General features: G+C 44.0%; 1 protein-coding gene across 2 annotated transcripts; it reads left to right on the top strand.

Annotated features, from left to right (window-relative positions):
• Positions 1 to 308: 308 nt before the first annotated feature.
• LOC146973380 (phosphatidylinositol 3,4,5-trisphosphate 3-phosphatase and dual-specificity protein phosphatase PTEN) lies at positions 309 to 11219 on the top strand. Of its 2 annotated transcripts, XM_085799871.1 has the most exons (10): positions 309 to 1195; positions 5120 to 5204; positions 5334 to 5378; positions 5481 to 5524; positions 5721 to 5959; positions 6294 to 6435; positions 8177 to 8245; positions 8855 to 9021; positions 9689 to 9982; positions 10096 to 11219. In XM_085799871.1, exons 1-10 carry the CDS (start codon positions 1117 to 1119, stop codon positions 10279 to 10281), a joined length of 1350 nt encoding a protein of 449 aa, XP_085655997.1. In that variant the 5' UTR covers positions 309 to 1116; the 3' UTR covers positions 10282 to 11219. The 2 variants fall into 2 exon arrangements, with proteins under 2 accessions (XP_085655997.1, XP_085655999.1); XM_085799873.1 differs by lacking the exon at positions 8177 to 8245.
• The last annotated feature ends 9989 nt before the right edge of the window (positions 11220 to 21208 follow it).

Raw genomic sequence — 21208 nt, 5'->3', positions numbered from 1 at the left:
CCACACGTGATCACTTTGACAGAAGGGAGCGTAGCGTAGCGAGCGGACTCACATTATCCTTCCGCCAAAAAAGCCACGAAATAACTCGACTGTTGCGGCGCTTTAAGAGCTCGGTCAATTACATCTGTGAAAAGTTGTCAGTACGATATCTACCCCTGATTGATAACACGGTGTTATTCCATGCGACATTTTGCTGTTTTTTTTTTAATTCGGTTGTGTGGGACTACATGCTGAGGGCGGAGGGATATTTGTTCTAAAAAATCCCAGCCTGCTCTACCTTCTTTTTTTCCCTCGGTGGAGGCCATGATGGGAGCCTGAGAGAGTTTTAGCTGGAGCGAGAGGACCGAGAAAAAAGAAGATGATTCCCCGGGACCGAGGCGCTGTCAAACCAATCTCTGCCGACGATTCCTGAGCTTTGTATATATTCTGTATATACATCCACGGTGGAGCCTGTCACTTTTTTTCAGATGTGTTCTTGGCAATCAAACGATGACAATGTTGAATCGCTAGCAGGATTTTGGATCGAAGACACAGCAGTAGCTATTGTCGCTAGCTGGCTGTGCTAACTGGCTGGCTGCTTAGCTTAGCCTAGCCTAGCCTAGCCTAGCTTAGCGAGCTAGCTCCGTCTGGATTCAGATTTCGGGAACCGGTGGTGAGTGTCCTCTTCGTCCATCTCGCTGTCAATCGCAGGGCGGCTGCTACGACCCGAGCCATCGGCTTGCTCGGGCCCCGTGTCCGGCACCTAAACCTAGAGAGTTTTGTTTTTACCCGAGGACAACGAACTGCATGTATTTAATTCGGGGGTGTTTGCAAGACGAATTGCAGGATTGGGAAAGAAGTCGGGCCTGCACTGCACGGAGGAGCAGAGCAAAGGCCCGTCTTTATGATCCAGAGGAAGCCTGTCTAATAATCCGACCCACAGCCAGCGCTAGCTCTGCGGGCTAGCGACGTCTCTGCGTGCGAGGACCTGCAAGCAGCAAAAAAAAAAAAAAAAAAAAAATTCACAGAGCAAGACCCCACTGACTGCGACAAACACGACCCACACGGCCAATACTATAAAAAAGAAAAAAACTGTTTTCATCATTTATCCCAAATAGACTCCTGTCACCTGCTACAATGGCTGCGATTATAAAAGAAATGGTCAGCCGGAACAAAAGGAGATATCAAGAGGATGGGTTCGACTTGGACTTAACATGTATCCTTGCCCTGTGTTTTTCCTTTTTCTTTCCTTTTTTCTTTTTTTTCTATTTCCACAGCAACCCCCGGACACTGATTAATATACCGTGTAATAGTTGCAGTGATGAGCAGAAGTGGGAAGCGGAGATGTGAGGCAGTTAGCAGCTACTTAGCTCGCTGGCTAGTTGGTCAGACAGCGCAGCTTTTTGCTGTCACCCAGCATGTTTGAAAGATGGTGGATCTGTCAAACCAGCAAGCAAAAAATGTCACAGTCATATTATAGCAGCAAATAGCTCCTTTTCAATCGGACACCAGTGTGTGGTTAAATAACGAATAAGACGAGGCTTTGAAGCCAGTGGATGGACCTACTTTGAGCTTGTGTAATTGTTGGTGGCTTTCAGTCATTTTTCTGCTTTAAACCAGTTGGTGGTTGAAGGTACGGTAGGTAGATCCTGTCTAGTATTGATCTTGAGATGTTTTTCTTTCATGTATTATTTTCTGAATGTAGATCTCGCCTCATAGAGGAAATGCCACCTTATTATATGGTAGATAATATGGTTTATGATGACAAAGTTAACGCCATCTTGGCTCACCTCTCCTGTGTCCTTTTTGTTGGTGAGTATTCATTGATGCAATTCTATCAAATCATTTTTTGTACAAGTGGAAAAAAATCAAATTGATGTTTTCCCCTTCCATTTATGGAGATATGATCATTGCCAGAATGAAAGAAAGTCTTGCTATTTCAGGCCCTTCTGCAGGACTCATTTCTCATTTATTACCACTGATAATAGTTGACCTGGTTCCCTGGTGCTGTATTGCTGGTATAGTAGCCGGTACTTTTTTACTTATTTGGCTGGGGGATGTACTGATTAGCAGCTGATGTGGTTGACCGTGGCCAACTAAATACAAACTGATGTGTGACAGGGGTCATGGTTGTGGAGGATGTGTGCTTGGATATCAGAACGCCTTTCCAATCTGCGAGTCTTGAGTTGGATGTTTCTGGTTTTAGAGTTGAGACGAGTTGTGGATTAATTGGCTGTTTAGTTCACATAAGATAAATCTGCAGCAGTTTGTTGTTTAGGTTGTTTTCGTTGCTTCTTATCACAAAAGTTGCTGGTGATCTTGGTCTCCATTCAGTGGTCCAAACATCTGTAAGGGTTTGGACGGTTTGTTGTGGACAAAACATGACATTTGAACATCTCAAGGTGTTTTTGCATCGCAGATGATTAAACAACTAATCAAGAAAAAGCACATGGGAGATTAATCCATATTGAAAATGATAAGTTGCGTCTCTATCTGGTTCTGCACATTATGTAAAAAAAAAAAAAATTACATTGGACTGAATTAGCTCTGCTATTGTGGCATCAATGCATCAACTGCTGAGTAATGTGTTTTTTTTTCTATTTCTTTTCTCAAAGAATGAAGATGTAAAGCTGAGCGAGTTGCCTTGATTCAACACTGCCACTAGAGATTGAATAGATTTCAGGCCAAAGTGTCAACTGTTATATATGTGTGACTGCAGACGCTGAAATGAGACGTGTGCATCACAACATTTGATCAGATGCTTTTCATCTGGCGTTGCAATGTGGTGAGACCCGTGTGATGTCTTGTCAGTTGCAGGACTGCGGTGTGCAGGTGTGAAGGGGCGCGACACTCGAAAGTGGCATCTCTCTTTGGCTGGAAGTCTCCTCTGGTTCAGATGTGGGCCCTTTCGAACCATCCCTTTTATCATTTTTGGCACGGTGTCTAAAAACAATATGGGCTCTCTGCCGTTATGTAATGCAGTATCACAGTTCTGGGAATTGCCCTTAAAATAGAGTTGCCAGTGATCTTGTATCAGCGTTGCTGTCTGAGTGCTCTCTCCCTCTCTTACCCTCTCAACCCACCACCTCTCCTTTGCTCTTTTTCTTTTACTACTCCCACTCTAATTCTCCCTCCCTCTGCTTGCCCCCTTTCCTCTGCTCTCCTCCTTTCCTGTCCTCCCCACCCCCTCCTCGCTTGCTCGCTCACTCGGCGCTCGCTGGTTCCCACTCTCCCTTTCCCCCCCCCCTCTCGTTCTCAGTTGTGGATTTGGCGTATGCATAGAGCTGAGGCAGGGCTGGCTTTAAAGAAAAGGCGTGCCTGAAACGGCAGATCCCCCCCACCCCCCACCCCACCCCTCCTCCTACTTGGAGCTTCCGTCGGGGGTCCCGCATGTGCGTTTCCTCCCAGCTGCAGAGACCAAGCCCCCCATGCCCTGGGCTGAGGCTCTCCTGGGAGCTCTGGAGCTTTTTCAAAACACTTATAATAGTCTGACTGGGATCACTTTGCCAGTAGGTCCAAGGGTTAGAGTAGCCCATTAAAAAGCATAGAAAAACCTGTATTTGGCTCCTAATTAGGTCTTTGAGGCATTAATGGAGGGGATTATGGCACAGTATGTACATATAGGCTACTGTGCTGTGAGCTACAGGGACTAGTAGCTTGGCAGCATGTAAACAATACGATAGATTTGTTACAGGAGCTTGTTGATTTCATGCATCCAGCCCTGTGTTGAGCAAACAACCATGTAAAGGCACTTTATTGAATTTCTCCCATCTGCAGATGTTTGAAATTGCATTTATCTTTGTGCATATGTCCGTCGCTGTACGGTTAACCTTGACCACTTGTTCTCGAGTCCAACCTTTTTTTCTCTCCTGCGCTTTATGTGGTTTTGTCATGAGCAGGTACCCGTGTGTGTGTGTGTGTGTGTGTGTGTGTGTGTGCACAGTAGCAGGTATGAAGGCTGTGCAGAGCTGGCGTCACTTTCTCAGCAGAGTTGTCAGACGCGCGTGTCAAATTTTTCTGACCAGTTAAAAAGTGATTTGACTCTGGGAAAAAATAAGGTTTGTGGAAAATGAAACAGACACGTCTAATTTGAAATATTCAGCTTTTTCTATTTTTGACACCATAGCACAGGAAGTGTAGAAAAGGTTGCCCTTTAGTCAGTGGTTAAAGTGTGAAATCCCGCAGCTTATGGCGACAAGCAGACTTCAGTTACAGGTAGGCGTTGCAGGCAAGCCTCAAAGACATGCATGCCAACTCAATTATTCCTTTTCGCTGCAACATGACACTGATTTGTGCCTTTTAAGATCCAATGTGTGTCGACGTATAATTGGCCGCAACGTTTTCCATCACTATCCCGCTCCGAATTTGTGGAGCCACGTTTGATGCGAGGCAACAAGAAAAGGCGGCCGAGGCGCAGCACGCGCCGCGAGGAGGTAACTAGACTCGCAGTGGAATCCGGTGCGTGCGGTTCCACTTGTGTCTTGTCCATCAGCGAACAGTTATAGAAGCACGACGACTACCTCCCGCTGCACCTGCAACCTGCAAGTCATGACACAAAGGATTCTTGTTTGATGGAATTTTTTTTTTTTTTCCCTTCCCTTTCACCCGTGCGTTCATGTTGCCTTGCATTCAAACTCCTAGATATTCAAATTGGACCAGCTGAGCGCGAAAGAGAGATAAGTCGAACATTTGCGATCATCCCAGTATAACTTTGGGTGCTAAAAATACATGCAGGTCAGGGAGCAGAGACTCTCCTCGTGCACCCACATGTGGGCCTGGCTCGAGCAGGAGCGCTGTTGCTCCCGTCCTCTCTGCCTGCTTCTCACTGTCAAGGCCATCTGTCACAACACACACACACACATACACACTGACCAGCAAACCTCCTATCTATCCATAACTACAACGCCCTCATATTGACATTGGCTCACATTCCCCCGTGCTCTACTGCTCATCTCTGCATTCTTGCAATAGTGCTGTAAAAGCCAAAGACTGAAATTCTTTGATTTAAAAGAGGTTAATGGCTGTTAGGATTTTAGCATTAAATATGTGGCGCTGGGGCCTCGGTAATGGCGCTTTCTGTTCTCTAAAGGCTTCATTTCCACAGGCATGCACTTTGTTCATTTCCTTGACCCTGAACCAGATATCTACCCCAACATCATTGCAATGGGCTTTCCTGCAGAGAGACTCGAAGGCGTGTACAGAAACAATATAGACGACGTAGTACGGTGAGTTACGGAGAAGAGACCCGTGTTCACCACAGAATACTTGTGCTTATTCAGTTTTCACCGGCTTGCATTCATCTATTGATCTAATATATATTTTCTGTCTGTTTTGGTTTCTCCTCCTTGACACAGGTTTTTGGATTCGAAACATAAAAATCATTACAAAATCTACAACCTGTAAGTGTTCCACATGTTGCTCGCACCAGAGCTGCCGTTTTGTTTACTCACTAACTTCCTCTGTTTGATGGCTAACTGTGTTGTGTGTTCTTCCCATTTCAGCTGCGCAGAAAGACACTACGATGCTGCCAAATTTAACTGCAGAGGTAGGTTCGCTTTATATGATCTGTAGATGATTTGTCTCTTTTTTTTTTTTTAAAGTCTGGTCATGAAAGTCTCACAAAATGTCCACTGTGTCTCCTTTCTCCACCCCCCCCCCTCCGTCTGCCGCTGTGTCTCTGTCCGCTGTCCTCCCCTCTCTCGTTACAACTCTGCGTGGGCCTGCATCCCGTCACGCATCAGTTGCACAGTACCCCTTCGAAGACCACAACCCTCCTCAGCTGGAGCTAATTAAGCCGTTTTGTGAAGACCTGGACCAGTGGCTCAGTGAGGATGACAATCACGTGGCGGCCATCCACTGTAAGGCCGGGAAAGGCCGCACTGGAGTCATGATCTGCGCCTATCTCCTCCATCGCCGCAAATTCCTGGAGGCCCAAGAAGCGCTCGACTTTTACGGTGAAGTCAGGACAAGGGACAAGAAGGTGAGATGATCATCTGAGACCGAATTCCCGCAACACAGCAGGTCTTTGTCTACGGGTCAAACTTTCATTTTGCTTTAGGTTGCCGATTTATTTTCCAGATTGAATGTGTTGGCTGTTTTACATGACTACAAACATAATTATCAGATGTTAAACAGAAAATACTCACTTTAAAGAATCTGGTGAGAATATTTTAGAATTTTAACTGGAAACGTTATGTTATTATCCAAACGGGAGTCCTTTAATTTTCAGTTGCAGCTTTTGGTTGGAGTTGAGCATGCACAGAAAACGAGAAGCTCATTTCAGGATTTCTAAACACTTGACTGTCGTTTTTCAGGGAGTAACGATCCCGAGCCAGCGCCGCTACGTCTACTACTACAGCTACCTACTGAAGAACCAGCTCGAGTACAAGCCAGTGGCGCTCCTCTTCCACAAAATGGTGTTCGAGACTCTCCCCATGTTCAGCGGGGGCACCTGCAGTGAGTCACACTTATGGTTCAACTCTAACTCCAAACTAGGGCGTAGGCATGCATGCCGCTGTTCAAACGGAACAAGAGCCTTGGATGCGTTGTGCACTGAAGGGCTCTCACCCACGCGCCGGTTTAGCACCACAGAACAGAGCGGGTCACCTGTGGTACAGCTGAGTCGTCCTCTGCTGCGGCCTTTTAAAACCAAATCAAGTATGGCTGAGTTCGCTGCTCTATTTTTAGACCTTTTGACTAAAAAGAGCAGCTTCATATTGATCAAGTCCTCTTGTTGCTGCTTACAACACGGACAGCTCATTCTCTGCCAAAACCAAGTCCCCTGTGTTTGCCATAATGCAATATTCAGATGTTATTAGGGTCATAGGATGTGGTGTTTGTTTGTTTTTTCTGTGGCATCTGCCACGAAAGTAAAGCACATGAAACCAAATAATTTGTAGATTTTTTATCTTATAAATCCCCAAAGTTGTGCAAGTGCATATTTCAGCTTTTTTTAAATGATTTTTCCTGCTTCCTCAGGAGTCAATAATATGTCATGACTTCATTGACACTTTTCTGTGTCACAGTATTCAGGGGAATTACAATATGCACAATTTGAACAATGTGTAGTGGCCAAGCCTCTGCACAATGGAAGTAAACGTTTACCAGAGGAGAAGTGTGTAATATTGTGTACACACACAACAAGGAAGTAACTAAAAGAGAGGATTTAAATGTTTTGATCTGCGGTTTTTCTTTTATCATCGAATTTGACATACAATAGCGGAGCACTTGAGGGTTAATAAGTTACTGTAGGATTTGTGCATATCAGTGCATGTTTGCTCGCAGCTCGAGTGGTATGACGTTGTTGTAAAAGTGTGTGTGCGCAAACAGTGGCACTTGTCGTCCCCTGTGTTCAGTGGCAGAGTGACACAGACACAAAGCAGTCCCACTCAGAAAAAACCAAAACTTTAACTACATCACTGCAGACTTGAGCCTCTCCACATCCTCTAAAATACCACTGACGCGTCTTGTGAGAGCTCGGGGTAAAATGTCAAAGCAGACGATGACACCTTCCCACCTAGTTTTAGTGTTGGTTTGTTTTTTTCTCATAGTGCTCTGTTATGGCCATAAGAGGCAAAGATGTCAAACAACCCTCTTTTTCTGCTCAATTGTGTCTGAGTCACACAATGTTGTGCTTTTTTTTTTTTTGTATCTGAATTTGTCCATTTTTAACGGTCAGAAAAAAAGAGAAAAAAAAACACCTCCTCTTCCTTCGTTTCTTTGGCTTTTTCACTCTAACACCTGACTGTGCTGCACAGCTCTCACTGTATTGATCCTTCTCTTTCCTCCTAACTCTCCTTTCTTTTTTTTCTTTTTTTTAAAAAAAGGCCCTATTCTGAGTTTGATGTCTTAATACAACATAGACACGCATCAACCTTTTTACTAGCCTCAGGTTTTATCCCACTGCAGCAATAAAAAGAGGAAATGCTAGTTTGATAAACCTGGTACAAATTACGTGATCACATTTCTGTATGTTGAATCCAGTCCTCCTTCCCTCCTCACAACGTATCGGATGTATAAACTGCACATCTCCTCTTTAAAACCACGTACTGTATGTTGTTTTTTGAAGAAAAGCTATGTAGATGCAAATATCTGTAAATATTGGTGTAGAGCTCTTGTGTTTGTGTCTGCTGTGCTGTCAAGCCCCTGACAGGCCAGCTAGGCCCTGCTTGTGATAATCTCCTTCTTTCTCTCTAAGGGGACAGTACCGTTAAAAACAGGACCGAGCCGACCCCTCAGGGCTTCAAGAAAGGGAATTGGCATTGGGGTAAATGAGCCTTTCATCCATTATTATCATTTCACTCATTTGCTTTTATATGGCCCCAGAGATCCACCAGGCAGGAGCAGTCTGAGGTAGACATGTTGCCTAGCAGGATAGGAGTAGCCTACAGGCATATGAAGTCATCTCCTACACCACCCCCACCCTGACAGGAAGAAGGAAGGGTTAAAATTCTTCTATATGCAACGTGTTGCGCTGGTCCAAGACCAAACCGTGACTGTCTATCAGAATAGGGTCCTGTGTCTCTGGTTCTGGGTCTCTTTGGGTGTTGCATTTTGTGGTCTGTAACTCCCCCCTCCCCCTTCTCCTCTTCAATGTTAAAATAATGTTGTGTACAATGTTTGGAGGTGCTGTGTTTCTTTTGTCAAACCTCGTGTAATAACACTAGTATCCTGTCTCGCTCTCTCAATTCATTCCCTGCTCCTATGTCACTCGCTCCTCCTCCTCTTCTTCTTGTGTTTTCTTTCTCATCTTCTCACAAATCTCATAATCTCACCCCTCCCCTTCCCTCCCCTCCCCACCCACCCACCGGCCGACCCTGTCCCTCCCCAACCCTCCCCTCCCCTGTGCAACGTCAACTTTTTTGTTTTGTTGCAGATCCCCAGTTTGTGGTGTACCAGTTAAAAGTGAAGATTCACACGTCGCACCCCGCTCACACGCGGCGTGAGGACAAGCACATGTTTTTCGAATTCCCTCAGCCGCTGCCAGTTTGTGGCGACATCAAAGTGGAGTTCTTCCATAAACAGAATAAGATGATGAAGAAGGTTAGTTGAGTTTTCGTTGCCTCCATTGTAGTTTAATAAGCCCGGCCCTCGTCGGTCATTAAGAGCTTTTTTCTGATGTTTATCATTATGTCAAAGAACAATAAAGACGCATGTGACTAAGCACTTTCTCACTATTTGTATCCCGTGAAAAGACCGAAACCAAAAAAACGCATTATTTTTTATTGTTACCAAAGTCTGCTCTCCAAAAATGATTAAAAACACATCAGCGAGCCACTCTGTCTGGTTGTGGGATTGAACGGCCTTGCTCACAGCCACCGCACTGAGCAACATGTTGGTCACCGTCCTTCTGCTGTAAATGTTCAGCAACTCAACATGTGTATTAATCGCTGGCTAAAAATAGTCAAATGCCCTATTTTGTGTAATGTTTGCTACAAACTACAGCAGTTTAAGGCTCAGAAGTGAATGAAGACGGTAAAGTCTCAAGAGGTTACTGGGACTATTTTGTTTCTATGAATGAAACTGTATAGTGAGCAGATACTAGTCTGAAGTGGAAAGATTGTGGGCAAGTCAGAGTGCTGCTGAGACGGACTATCAGTTGGTTTTGTTTTTATTGTGAGATTTGTTTACAGTGAGAATATGATCCTCATAAACAAATGATATCAAAACCCCAGTTGCTCATCCGCTCTCCTCATCTCTGTTCCCTCAGGACAAAATGTTTCACTTTTGGGTGAATACCTTCTTCATCCCTGGACCAGAGGAGAGCGGGGAGAAGATGGAGAACGGGGCCGTGAACAACGCGGAGAGCCAGCAGGGGGGACCCGGACCGGGCCAGGTGCAGCCGCAGTCGCAGCTACAGACGCAGACGCAGCCACAGCGCGCCGAGAGCAGGGACAGCTGCAGGGATAGCGACAGGGACTACCTCATCCTGACGCTCACTAAGAACGACTTGGACAAGGCCAACAAAGACAAAGCTAACCGCTACTTCTCGCCAAACTTCAAGGTAAGCAGGGACGGGGGATTTAAGCTCACGGGGCGGCAGTGATGGGGGTTTGTTTTTGTGATGATGTTCAGTGCACAGAACTGAAGTCGGTTGTCTTTGATTCCCATTTCCAGGTGAAGTTGTATTTTACGAAAGCCGTGGAGGAGCCTTCGAATTCTGAGGCAAGCACTTCGACATCCGTCACACCGGACGTTAGCGACAATGAGCCAGACCATTATCGATACTCTGACACCACTGACTCTGATCCGGAAAATGAACCTTTTGATGAAGAGCAGCACACGCAAATCACAAAAGTGTGAACTCTTTTTAAACAGGAAAAGAAGAAATTATACACCAGAAAAAAAGGAGAAAACTTGAATATAAACTCAAAAGAAGAACCTTTGTCCCTTCCCTCCCCCAGACGGCAATAGAATATCATCATGTCAAATGCCAATTTTAGGGAAAAAAAGATAAAATATCCTGACCAATATATTGTTTTTTTTATTTTTATTTTTTTCTTTGGCACGGCCATGTACCATGTGCGAGGTATTGACACTGTTGCCCCATGGGAAAAGGTGCTGTAGCTATAAAATGTGTTTATATATATACATACGTATATGTATATACATATATACATGCATATATAAACAAACTTTTTTTGTGTCAAAGACAATGGAAAGAGTACCACAATCAGGAGACGGGAGTTGAAGTGTGGGAGAAGTTAGAATGATATACTAGGACTATGCTGCTCCTTCTCCTGTCTAAACCAAGGCCAGTGCTGCAGTCACTTTGTTTCACTCCCTCTCTTTTCCTCCTCCCCCCCTTCTCCTCTCATCTTTTACTCTCCCTTCCTCCCTCCCCTCCATCCTCTCCTCTTTCCTATCCTCCTTTACTGTGAATGCTTCTTGTGCTCTTTGCAGGCTGTCTCACGTGACTTTTGGCCTTTGTGCAGTGCAAACTGCATGCGGGCAGTGGGTTGGGGGTGGGTGGGGTTATGAAGAGGCTGTGATGATGTCTAAAGCATTGCCATTCCTGTTCCCACTGTGTATACGTTAAATTATGCAGAACAAGGCATCCCATGTAATTGTTAATGTTTTTTTTATCCTAAGATAATAAAAATATAATACACAAAACAGCAGGGAGACAAGTGTTTGCAATAATGTCAACACTACATTTAAAGGACAGTGGTGATTTGCATGTATTGGAATTGGCGTCCATCCCTAATAAATGTATGCAATGTTGTCTTTTCTTAAAGAAACCAGCTTTGAGATGTGTCTTCTGCGTGGGGTTCCCCAGTGCTTTGAGTCATGCTCAGAAAATTACATCAGAGGTTTATGTAATGTTCTCCCTTCGCTGTTCGCAGTTAATGAAAATCATGCAGAATGAAAATGAATTCTGTAATATGCAGTTGTCATCAAACGGCGAGGCCGGTTCAGTCCCTGGCTTGTCAGCCGAAGTCGTCATTTGAAGTGCCAGACCCCATAATCTAGACACGAGCATGTGCGGCAAGTCGGGAAAAGGAAAATGTGCACAAGTGCTGCACTTGATGAGAAAAATGCTGTAAAGCAGGTTGTCGTCGCAGCTGCTGGAGCTGTGTTAACAGTAACTTCCTGCTTTAAAGGTCAACGCTGCAAATAGCGGGTGGGACCTGAGGTAGGGAAGTGATGGAAGGATTATTATTAAAAGTTCAACTTGGGGCAAAGAGCCCACTTCAAACAAATAACAGTGAGTCAACCAGCGAGCCCAGTGTCAACATTAATGACCATGAGTGAGAAAAAGTGTCTAAATCTGCTGATTATCAAGCACACTTGGGACTTTGGAGAGGCACTGCAACAGTTTGCTTTCATTCCAACTTGACTGGTAATTGAAGTTCACACAACTGAGCTTTCACTTTAATAGTTTCTTCGGAGATCAAATGAAGAATTTTTGTTTTGATACTTCTGCCAAGTAACAGTACATTTCCATTTCCTGAATTGATTTCAAAGCAAACTGACCTCCGAACCCGATAAACATTAACATTTGTGAGTCAAAAGCGGCCTGACCTCATACCAAACCATCAGCATTGCATGCAGAGTGGCTGCTGCTGCTGGTTCATCAAGGCCTTCTTCACATGAAATGAGCAGAGGAAGGAAAGGCTACCAGCCCAGGAGGGAGGAGCACAAGGCCCTGGGTAGTCGAGCCTGCTCTGCTTGCAGGCTTGTGTGACTTCCCAAATGAAAGAGTAACAGGATTAACAACCATGTCACTGTGATAGGAGAGCAGAGAGTGACAAGACCCTGGCTAAAGCTTGGCCCAAAGTCTCCTGATAATAAAATAAAAGTATGAATTAAACATATATATTAAAAAAAAAAAAAAGTTACACCCCCGGAGGCAGGCAGTCACATAATCCCCTTCTGCTCTATTAAGACTCGGTCCCCGGCTCTTTTGTGTTGATAGAGACATCAAAGCCAACCAGTGCAGCGTCAAATGAGACAGGCAGCAGTCGCAGGGGCCCGACTGTAATTGGCTGAGCCGAGAAGAGGGAGAGACTCTGGTTGATTAATAATGAATGTGCTGTGCTGGGTTGAGAAAGACCAGAGAGAGATGCCTCAGCTCTCCACAGGCAGGCGAGACTGAAGAGAACCGAGAGGGCCGACTTCAGTAGAGCTTGAGCCAGAGGAGTCCACAGCTTCGCTTTTGATTGCCTCCCTCATCACATACACAAACACAGACACAGCAAGAGAGGCCGCATCTGAAATATTAATCTGATCAATAAACAGCTTCAATTGTTTGTTTTGAGCGCTGGCCCTTCTGAAATACGTATGTTTGTTTGAATCTTCTGCTTCAACACCTTTCTCCAGACGATCTTTGGAGGAATGTTTGATTTGTGTATTTGAATCTGAATTTTCCTCCATTATGTGTGTCATACATTATACATCCAGCCAGATGAAGTATATCGATATTGTGCTCACAACTTTTTCTTTGGTTGGTCCTCTTCTCTCAGTAAGCCTTATTTAGCTTTATTGGTCTGTGCCATTATGGACGAGCATTTAGTTCCAGGAAAAAACAATTACACATTAAATGAAATACAGATGTTTTTAAGTCAAAATAACGGGATAAGTAACAAATAATGCAGTAACGAGTAGTAATTCTCAGATAGAAGGTGAAAAATGTTGATTATTTGGGGAAAAAATATGACTTGGCCTGTCAAGCAGAGGTTGAAGCAGCATTTTGGGGGGCTTTAACGTGTACGTATGGAGGATGCTGGGATCTTTCACAAATGAAAAGCTTTGGCAAGCTACAGCCAAACGTCCAGGTCAAACTGAGTTTAAATCAGCCTACTATGCACATGCTCAGACGCAAATGGAAATTGTACTAGTGCATGAAAAAAATACTAAAATCGTGTCTTTCTCTGCATTAAAGGAGCTATTTTTAAGTTTCGCTATTGCTACAGAGAGCATGTTAGCATTAGCGACTGTTCATCATCAACGTAAACTCTGTCACTATTGCGTCGTTTCTTCCTCTGAAGCCACATCATCACAAGGTGTAGCGCTACTTAGAGGGTATTTCATAACTACTTATAAAATTCAGACAACAATGGGAGTCAAAGCGACAATCACCACCACCCACTCTCGACAACAAACCGTGTTAGGTAGCAGTGGCGGGCAAGCAAATTACACTGCCATGTACTGTAGGCCATATCATCTAAAAAATCTGTATAAGTTGTCTTATCTATCACCAAAAGAATTGAAGGTGAGCTGTGGAGCAGCTCTGCAAGGAAAACTTTCACTTATTATCCAGTTTGGAAAGTTATTATTATTATTATACCTAGACTTTTAATTCTGTAGTTTGGTTTTGCAGCTCTGTACAAGTCGCAACACGTTGCTGTAAAATAACTATAACTGAACTTGAAGTCATAAATATGAGATACTGAATCAGGTTTGTGAGATTTTTGGTCAAGTAATTCACTTGGACAGACACACGAAGTCGAAGACAGTGGTCTTTCATACACCACGTATCAAACTACTGTGGAAAAGAAAAGAGAAAAAAAAGCTAACACCAAAATATAGAGATTTAAGCCTAGTATTATGACCAAATGAGGAGGTGGGGGAGTACGTCTGTATATGTGTGTGTGTGCATTGGGGTGGGGGGGTGGGGGTGGGGGTCAGTCTGGCCTACAAAGAGAGGATAAGCCCAAGCTGGTAACCCCATTTCCCTTCCATCTGTTGGTAGCAGTTGTAGAGCATGGCTGCACTCACCAGGACCTGGCAACCCATCCCCCAAGCCCTCTTTCTCTGGCTGACTGCACAGCTGTGTTGCGTTTGGATTAGGCCAAGAATAAAACAGGAAGTAGAAATTAAACAAAAGCTTAAACACACACACACACACACACACACACACAAACACTTGCACAGGCACTGTAACTTAGCAAAGACTCAGCAGCAGCAGCAGCAACAGCAGCACGAGTGACAGCCTGTGGAAAAAGTGCACACACCCACACGTGTAGACCATGGCACTCGCACAAATATACTACAGTATGAACAAAGTCATACTCTGCCTCCCACAGACTCACATAAGCCCAGGCAGGACCACAGGCATATCATTTCTCTGTGCCCACACTCGTGCTCACACATATGGTCTTTTTACATGCTAAGTGCCTCTGCCTCTCCTCTCCTCTTCATGGTGGTCTGCTGCGGCGGCTGATGAGGAAAACCAGCAAACACGCTCAATCAGTCTTGGAGCATGCCAGTGTAATGATGCTGATGTGGAAGTATTTTAGTCATGATATGTCATGCAAACATTTTATTAACAACACAAATGCCTATGAATCAGATAAAGACAATCTAAGTTAGCCTGATTACTTATGCATTCAGTTTGAGTGGTGGTTTAGAAGCACTGCAACATGAAAACCATCCGTGTCCAGAGTTGTAGAAACACTTCCCTGCAGATTTTTTAAATTAATCTTCTGCGCAAAAGCTGGAATCCCGACTAGCTTTTCTTTGAAAGAGATAAAGGCAAATATTATGGTTTTCATCAGCATCTTATTACACTTACATTGTCATTTCAATCAAAGTTTTTTTTTCTTTTTTCTTTTTTTTTTTTGCTGTTCAGGTCAAATTTAAAGCATACCATATGGCCAAAAGCTGCACAAAACTCAGCAGTTGCCTGTTGTACATTGGATGTTCAATATTATCACTTTTTTTTAGCTTTTAAAAGGGAGAGATTCTCAAATGAAGTCATTATTTACTCAGCTTTGAACTTGGTCCTACTTTGAGCAAATCCTCTATGTGGTTTCTCCTTTGTGTGAATGCACCAAAATAGCCTGGCGATAGCACACAAGAACTATGGTGAATGAGGAAGTGGAATTAGGATGAGGAAGAGGGAGATGGTTGGAAACGTATAGCTGCTGCGTGTACGTACGCACGGAGGAGCCTCGGAGTCGGTCGAACTGGCAAGGTGTAAATGATGGAAATCCATTAAAGCGCTTCTCGTCAAGAGTTGGACCAACTGTTAATGAATATACGGTAAATGTTTTCAGATGTTATTTTTACTGTCAGGACTTGAGTCACCTAATGAGTCACATGAGCTCTGTTTCTGTTTCTGTGTGTGAGTTTTTGTTGACATGGATATGCCAGCATGCTTGTCTGTCTGTGTGTGTGTGTGTGTGTTTATGAATAAGAGAAGCACATGGAAACACTTACTGTATTGCTGTCACCACCACTGACCCCTCCCCTCTCTCAGCACACACACACACACACACACACACACACACACACACACACACACACACACACTTAATTCACTCTATGTGATCAATGAAGAGCACATATGTGTCCATTGTACTGAATAATAGTCAACATGCATAGCCAGAGGCAAGAAACATGGAGAGAAGCATGTCAGCTTTACCATACGGCTCTACATACATACAGCACACACACACACACACACACACACACACACACACACACACACACACACACACACACACACTTCTACAACAGGAACTTGCATTGTGTTTAGCTTGGCTTTCTGTGACAGGAACCCAGAAGTGAAAAGTGCTTCTGCTGCAGGGCTTAATGTGTATCTGCATGAATTTGTGCACATATAAAGAGTGTTCGCTCATACACCAGGCTCCATACATTTATCAGGCTTTACTTTAGCAGGCTCTGTTGTCTACCTGACTTTTACCCTGAAATCTTACAGCGGGCGTAATCCTTCGCTCGAGCCTCCTCCTCCTCCTCCTCCTCCTCCTCCTCCTCCTCCTCCTCCCTCTCTCCATCTAGTGTCATCAGGAGGGTAATATGAGGCATATGGCTGCTGATGACAGTCCCTAATCCTCACGCTGATAACTGATAGTTACCCGCGCACTCCTCATCCCCATCTCATCCTTATAGACCAAGAATGAGGGAGGGGACGCAAAACGCGAGCGTGTGGGCTGATACTCTTCTTTGCTCAGCCTCGACGTCCCCTCCACTCGCTGTCTCTCGCAGCTGAGAGTCATTATCTGAAATGACTGATGTGAGAACGGCTGATGGACAAGGCCGATATTAGTGTTTGTGCTGGAGAGTGAAAGTTAGAAACAGTACTGCAGACTTTCAGAGTTTCAGAGAAGAGAAACTACTTCAGGGCTTTATAGTTCATGAGATGCACCAAAAAAAAAAAAAAAAAGTATACAGCACAGAGTACATTTTAAGAGTTTGTGGAGAATGTAGGAATAAAGGATCTGAAATCCTGACACACTCCAGTTCTGGTATAGTTTTATAAAGGTTGTTATGAACCCAGTGACTCTCAGTTGATCAACTTCAGTCAGTGATGCAACTAAAGCCTGGTCTGCAACATTTAGCGTTGCAGTTTTGCTCTTCTAGTGGTATAAAATGAAAAGTTCAATTCCATATTAAAACTAAAAATGCGAGTGAAAAAAAAAGCAATGCAGGAAATTTAAAAAAAACTTTAAAAAGAGATGAAAAAGTTTATGAATCTATAAAAAGCAAAATTCTTCTGACCAATAAGGAGCGACTAGGAGACTGAAACATTCTTTAAATGAAGATTATGTTTCCATAATGTGATACACATTGTTTTCCAAGACAATCCAGTAATAAATAAGCCCATGGGTCATCTGAGCAAGCAGCTTATTATAACCCATAGGTGTGTTTTATCAGTGTTCGACCTCTAGCAGCCGTCGTAGTACTGTAGTTACGATGGGAGCAAAGGAGGAAGTCATGTGGCCTAGTATATAGAGCGACAAAGTCCATGTTAGGAGGAAGGAAGGTTCGAGTGCATTCACACAGGACACATCCATCCATTAGCTATACTGCTTATCCGTGCAGGGTCGCGGCAGGGGGCCGGGGCCGATCCCAGCTGACACAGGGCACGGGCGGGTCCACCCTGGACAGGTCGCCAGTCTATCACAGGACCTGGCACATAGAGACAAACACCCACATACTCTCACGTTCACACCAGTCAACCTAGTCCTTGGACCGTGGGAGGAGAAAGGGGATTGAACCTAGTGTGTTCTTTCTGTGAGTGCTATCCACTGCACCACTGTGTTGCCCACACAGGAGGCAATTATTGGTTTAGTTTAGTTTAGTTAACATTAGCGGCGACGAGGTTTGAAGACCGATTGCATCAGAGAGGTGCAACCAGGCCGTCCCATTTCAATGCCTCCTTCAAATGTGGTAGAGAAATGCGTTTTTCTTTTTCTGGGTAATAAAGGCCATGGCGTCTGTTACACCTGACGTCGCTGTTGAAAATATGATGACAGCAAACAACGGTGACACTTTGAAGTATCGGTTTGAGCTCAGTTGATGGCTAACGGTGCAATCAAACCAAAATATGAGGTTTTTGCAGAAACAAGGCTGCCAGGTGCAAGGACTTTCACTCTGTGAAATAACAGTAAGGGGGTGGGCTAAAAAAAAAATGTCGTAGACTGGAATGTCTCGTGTCACTTTTTTGTTTCGTTTGTAGTCGTCTCAGACGCGAGAAACAAGACAGTCTGACCTATGTAAGCTGTGGCCTCAATACTGTGACACTGCTGTAGTTTCTTTTGCAGATGAACATCCCACAACCTTAACCATGTATTTATTACTGTAACCATGACAACCAATAATTAGATCATATCTGTTTTTCGCACTTACATGACTTACAAGTCTTATCTTTTCTTCAGAGCTCCAGGAGGCTCACTCCTTCCTTCATAGAGTACACAACAATGAACAACAAAGTGCTTTATTCACGAGGTCTATATTGTTGAATCGTGTGTGAAATAATAGTCATGATCCATCCTATGAAACTTGTGTGAACGTGAGCCGGGTTTTGAAAATATGGTCACTCCATACTGGTCATAGCAGAGCAAGTGAGGGTGTGAGAGTGCAGCATGACCCCTGAACGCGCTGAATTGAGCAACGTGAGCAGCAACAGTTTTATTGCTTTATGAAGTTTGACTTTTTATTTCTAAGAGGAAGAATGTGTTAATTCTTTTCTCAGAAGCGTGGGACAGTGATGTTGCTTTTTCACGAGGGAATACGCCTGACTATTTCCTGGCAACCAAACAGAAACAACACCATACTGACATATATACAGTGTGTGTGTGTGTGTGTCAGTATGGTGTTGTTCTGTTTCTGCTTGTATAATATATATATTTTTTACCTTTAAATGGAGTCAGACGAGCTGTTGGTGGTAATAAACAATCACCCACCAGTGGTTGACCACCAGGGCTACAGCTGCCAAGATAGTATGTCAGTTTTCTCTCAAAATGAGAACATTGAAGGCTGTTTTTCACGTCGCCGTTTACAGGAACAAACATTTCGAGCTGGCTGTCTGAACCAAAAGGTGCCTACAGTATGTCTAATCTGTTTTCCAGTATGGTATGCATTTATTTAAACCGTCTGACATAAACTTCTTGTCTGTAAATGTTTATGGGCGAAGCTATTTTCATCGTATTGGATGATTCCTCTGGAGGAGCAGTGTGCAATGGAAATTTCTGGTGTGTGTGTACGACGTACATACTTGTACAAACAAGTGACATACTTTCTGGGGGCCTAGTGGATGTCAGTCACGGGAGTGGGTAAGCGTGGTCCATCCTCTCATTTAGAGGCTGCCAGTCAGCCAGCCACTCAACCGGCCCTGGAACCAGCCAGCCAGAGCTTTTTAAAGGGCCTGTGATTTGACAGAATCCCGTGGGGGGGAGACGGAGTGGGGAGGGGGGGGGGATTAGGATTAGCAGCTGTTTCCCCTCAAACACTGGAGAAGATAGGCTATAGCTACACCACGCTGATGGCAAATTAATAGATGAATAGCACATGCATGCGTCGTCTCAGATAATGTTCTAAAGCTCCCCATTTCATAAATAGCGAGGAAGGTGTCCTTTTCTTGAACCCGGCTGCGTGGATCCGCTGTCACACACACATACCGAGTACAGCAGAGGGAGAGAAGCAAAGGCATATTGTGGCCGTGAGAAAGGTTTAAAACATCATCACTTTAATCTGGGAGCACAAAGCCAGCTACAGATTATGCTTCTGCCTCTCAAGCGATTCTGCTGCAGATCCGGTTTAGATGACCCCCGCTAACACCCTCAGAGACAGGGGCTTTTAACCCCAAACAAACACTGATAGCATGCAGCCATCCAACGAGAACACACACACACACATACACATATTATCCACATCCATGGCATGCTCATTGACTTTACCCACCCACAGCATCCAAAAACACATACAAAGGACACCCATAGCACATGCTTGCAGCCACAATAACAGATAAACACACACAGGCTTATGTCGTTTCCACTTGCATCCATTTCAGGCTATTAAGTAAGACACAAAAAGCCCAAACTGTTGCATAGCTAATAGGTTTTGAGGCAAAAAAAAAGAAAAAAAAGAAGAAGACACAATTGCTGGTGTGAAGAGACAAGACACAATGTGGTTGCCTCTTACAGTGTTGCATATACCACCTAGACTGTGGTGGGATGCTGTCGAGAGCTGCAGCAGCAACACAAAAGACACGATTAGCAGCACATCAGCTGATGATTGTCACTCAGAGGGTGACAGAGAAGTTCAACAGATGCTAAACTCCAGCTGCACTGTGGCGCCTTGTGGGACCTGTATTACCTGTATTAAAGAAGCTTTGGCGCACAATGATGTAACACACACAACAATTTACTCTTTTGAACCGGCGTGTCAACCACACTGTTTCTTACATGAACTTCAAAAGGCTGCAGCGAATGAAGGAAGAAGTCAGTTCCTGCCTCGGCTGGGTATTTCTTGCATATCTGTCAAAATATTGAACTATTTCAGCTGACAAGATTGAATCACTCTGTATAATTCACAATATTTTCGTTTAAAAAAAAAAAAAAAAGAAGGTAGCTCATTCATGTTTAATTGTAAATCTGCATTATTTAACTGTATCTACATTGAACTCGGACTTAACCTTTGCTAAAGAGAAACAGACGCAGCGCAAACAGAAATGGAAAGAGGGAGAAAGCGAGATACAGGAGAGAAAAAGGATATAAAAGCGGAGCGAATTTGACAGCGGTTCGCCACAATACACTTGAGACCTGAAGGATGAGTCAGAGAGGAGATGGCCATGTCAAGGAAAATGTGAAAGCAAAAGATGGAGGAAGTAGGAAGGGGGCTTTTTTTTAAGCACGAGTAGCATTTCTGTTTGAATTGAACCCTCCATTTTAAACCCAGAGAATGAAATTATAACAATGTCATCACATATCAGTCAGCCTCTTGGAAAAAAGTTCTTTTCTGGCGTGACAAAGCTGTGTTATTTTTTATTTTTTAAACCCAACACTTCAATGAGCCTCAAACTAATTGGTCTAACCCCCCACCCCTCTCTCTTACACTCAGTCACTTCAGCCATTTGTGTCTTTACGTAGAGCAGATCTGGCAGATTTCTTTTTTCACACTTTACAATTGCAAAGCTTAACCACTCAAACCGCATGGAAAATGTCCCCACACCCTTGAATAACGGTTATGTGTATGTGTGTGTGTGTAACAGAGAGAGAGAGAAAGAGGTAAAGAGAGAAAGAGAGTGAGAGCACACCCTGTTTCCTGTCGCCAAATAAAAACTGATGGCTTGTGTGTGCATGTGTGCAAATACTATGTGTGTGTGTGCTTGAATACCTACATTCTCCGCTGTGCACAAATACTGGCTATACGAAAGCACGGGTTTTCATTTTCGACATCTATTAGATGGGCCGCGCATCACACAAGATGTTAAAAATCGCCGGCACGTTTAGAATGCATTTCAGTGCATTGAAATACATCG

This window comes from Trachurus japonicus, chromosome 15 (assembly GCF_045865225.1).
Source record: "Trachurus japonicus isolate A0001 chromosome 15, Traja_1.0".
Classification (NCBI taxonomy): Eukaryota; Metazoa; Chordata; class Actinopteri; order Carangiformes; family Carangidae; genus Trachurus; species Trachurus japonicus.
The sequence above is the reverse complement of the archived record's forward strand: the minus strand, read 5'-3'. Positions and strand labels throughout refer to the sequence as shown.

What these genes read in the sequence shown, in the direction of transcription:
- LOC146973380 (XM_085799871.1), top strand. Translation starts at nt 1,117, where the DNA reads ATGGCTGCGATTATAAAAGAAATGGTCAGCCGGAACAAAAGGAGATAT. An exon ending in TCAGGACAAGGGACAAGAAG is followed by an intron (nt 5,960 to 6,293) that starts GTGAGATGATCA and finishes GTCGTTTTTCAG; the next exon opens with GGAGTAACGATCCCGAGCCA. An exon ending in ACTTCTCGCCAAACTTCAAG is followed by an intron (nt 9,983 to 10,095) that starts GTAAGCAGGGAC and finishes TCCCATTTCCAG; the next exon opens with GTGAAGTTGTATTTTACGAA.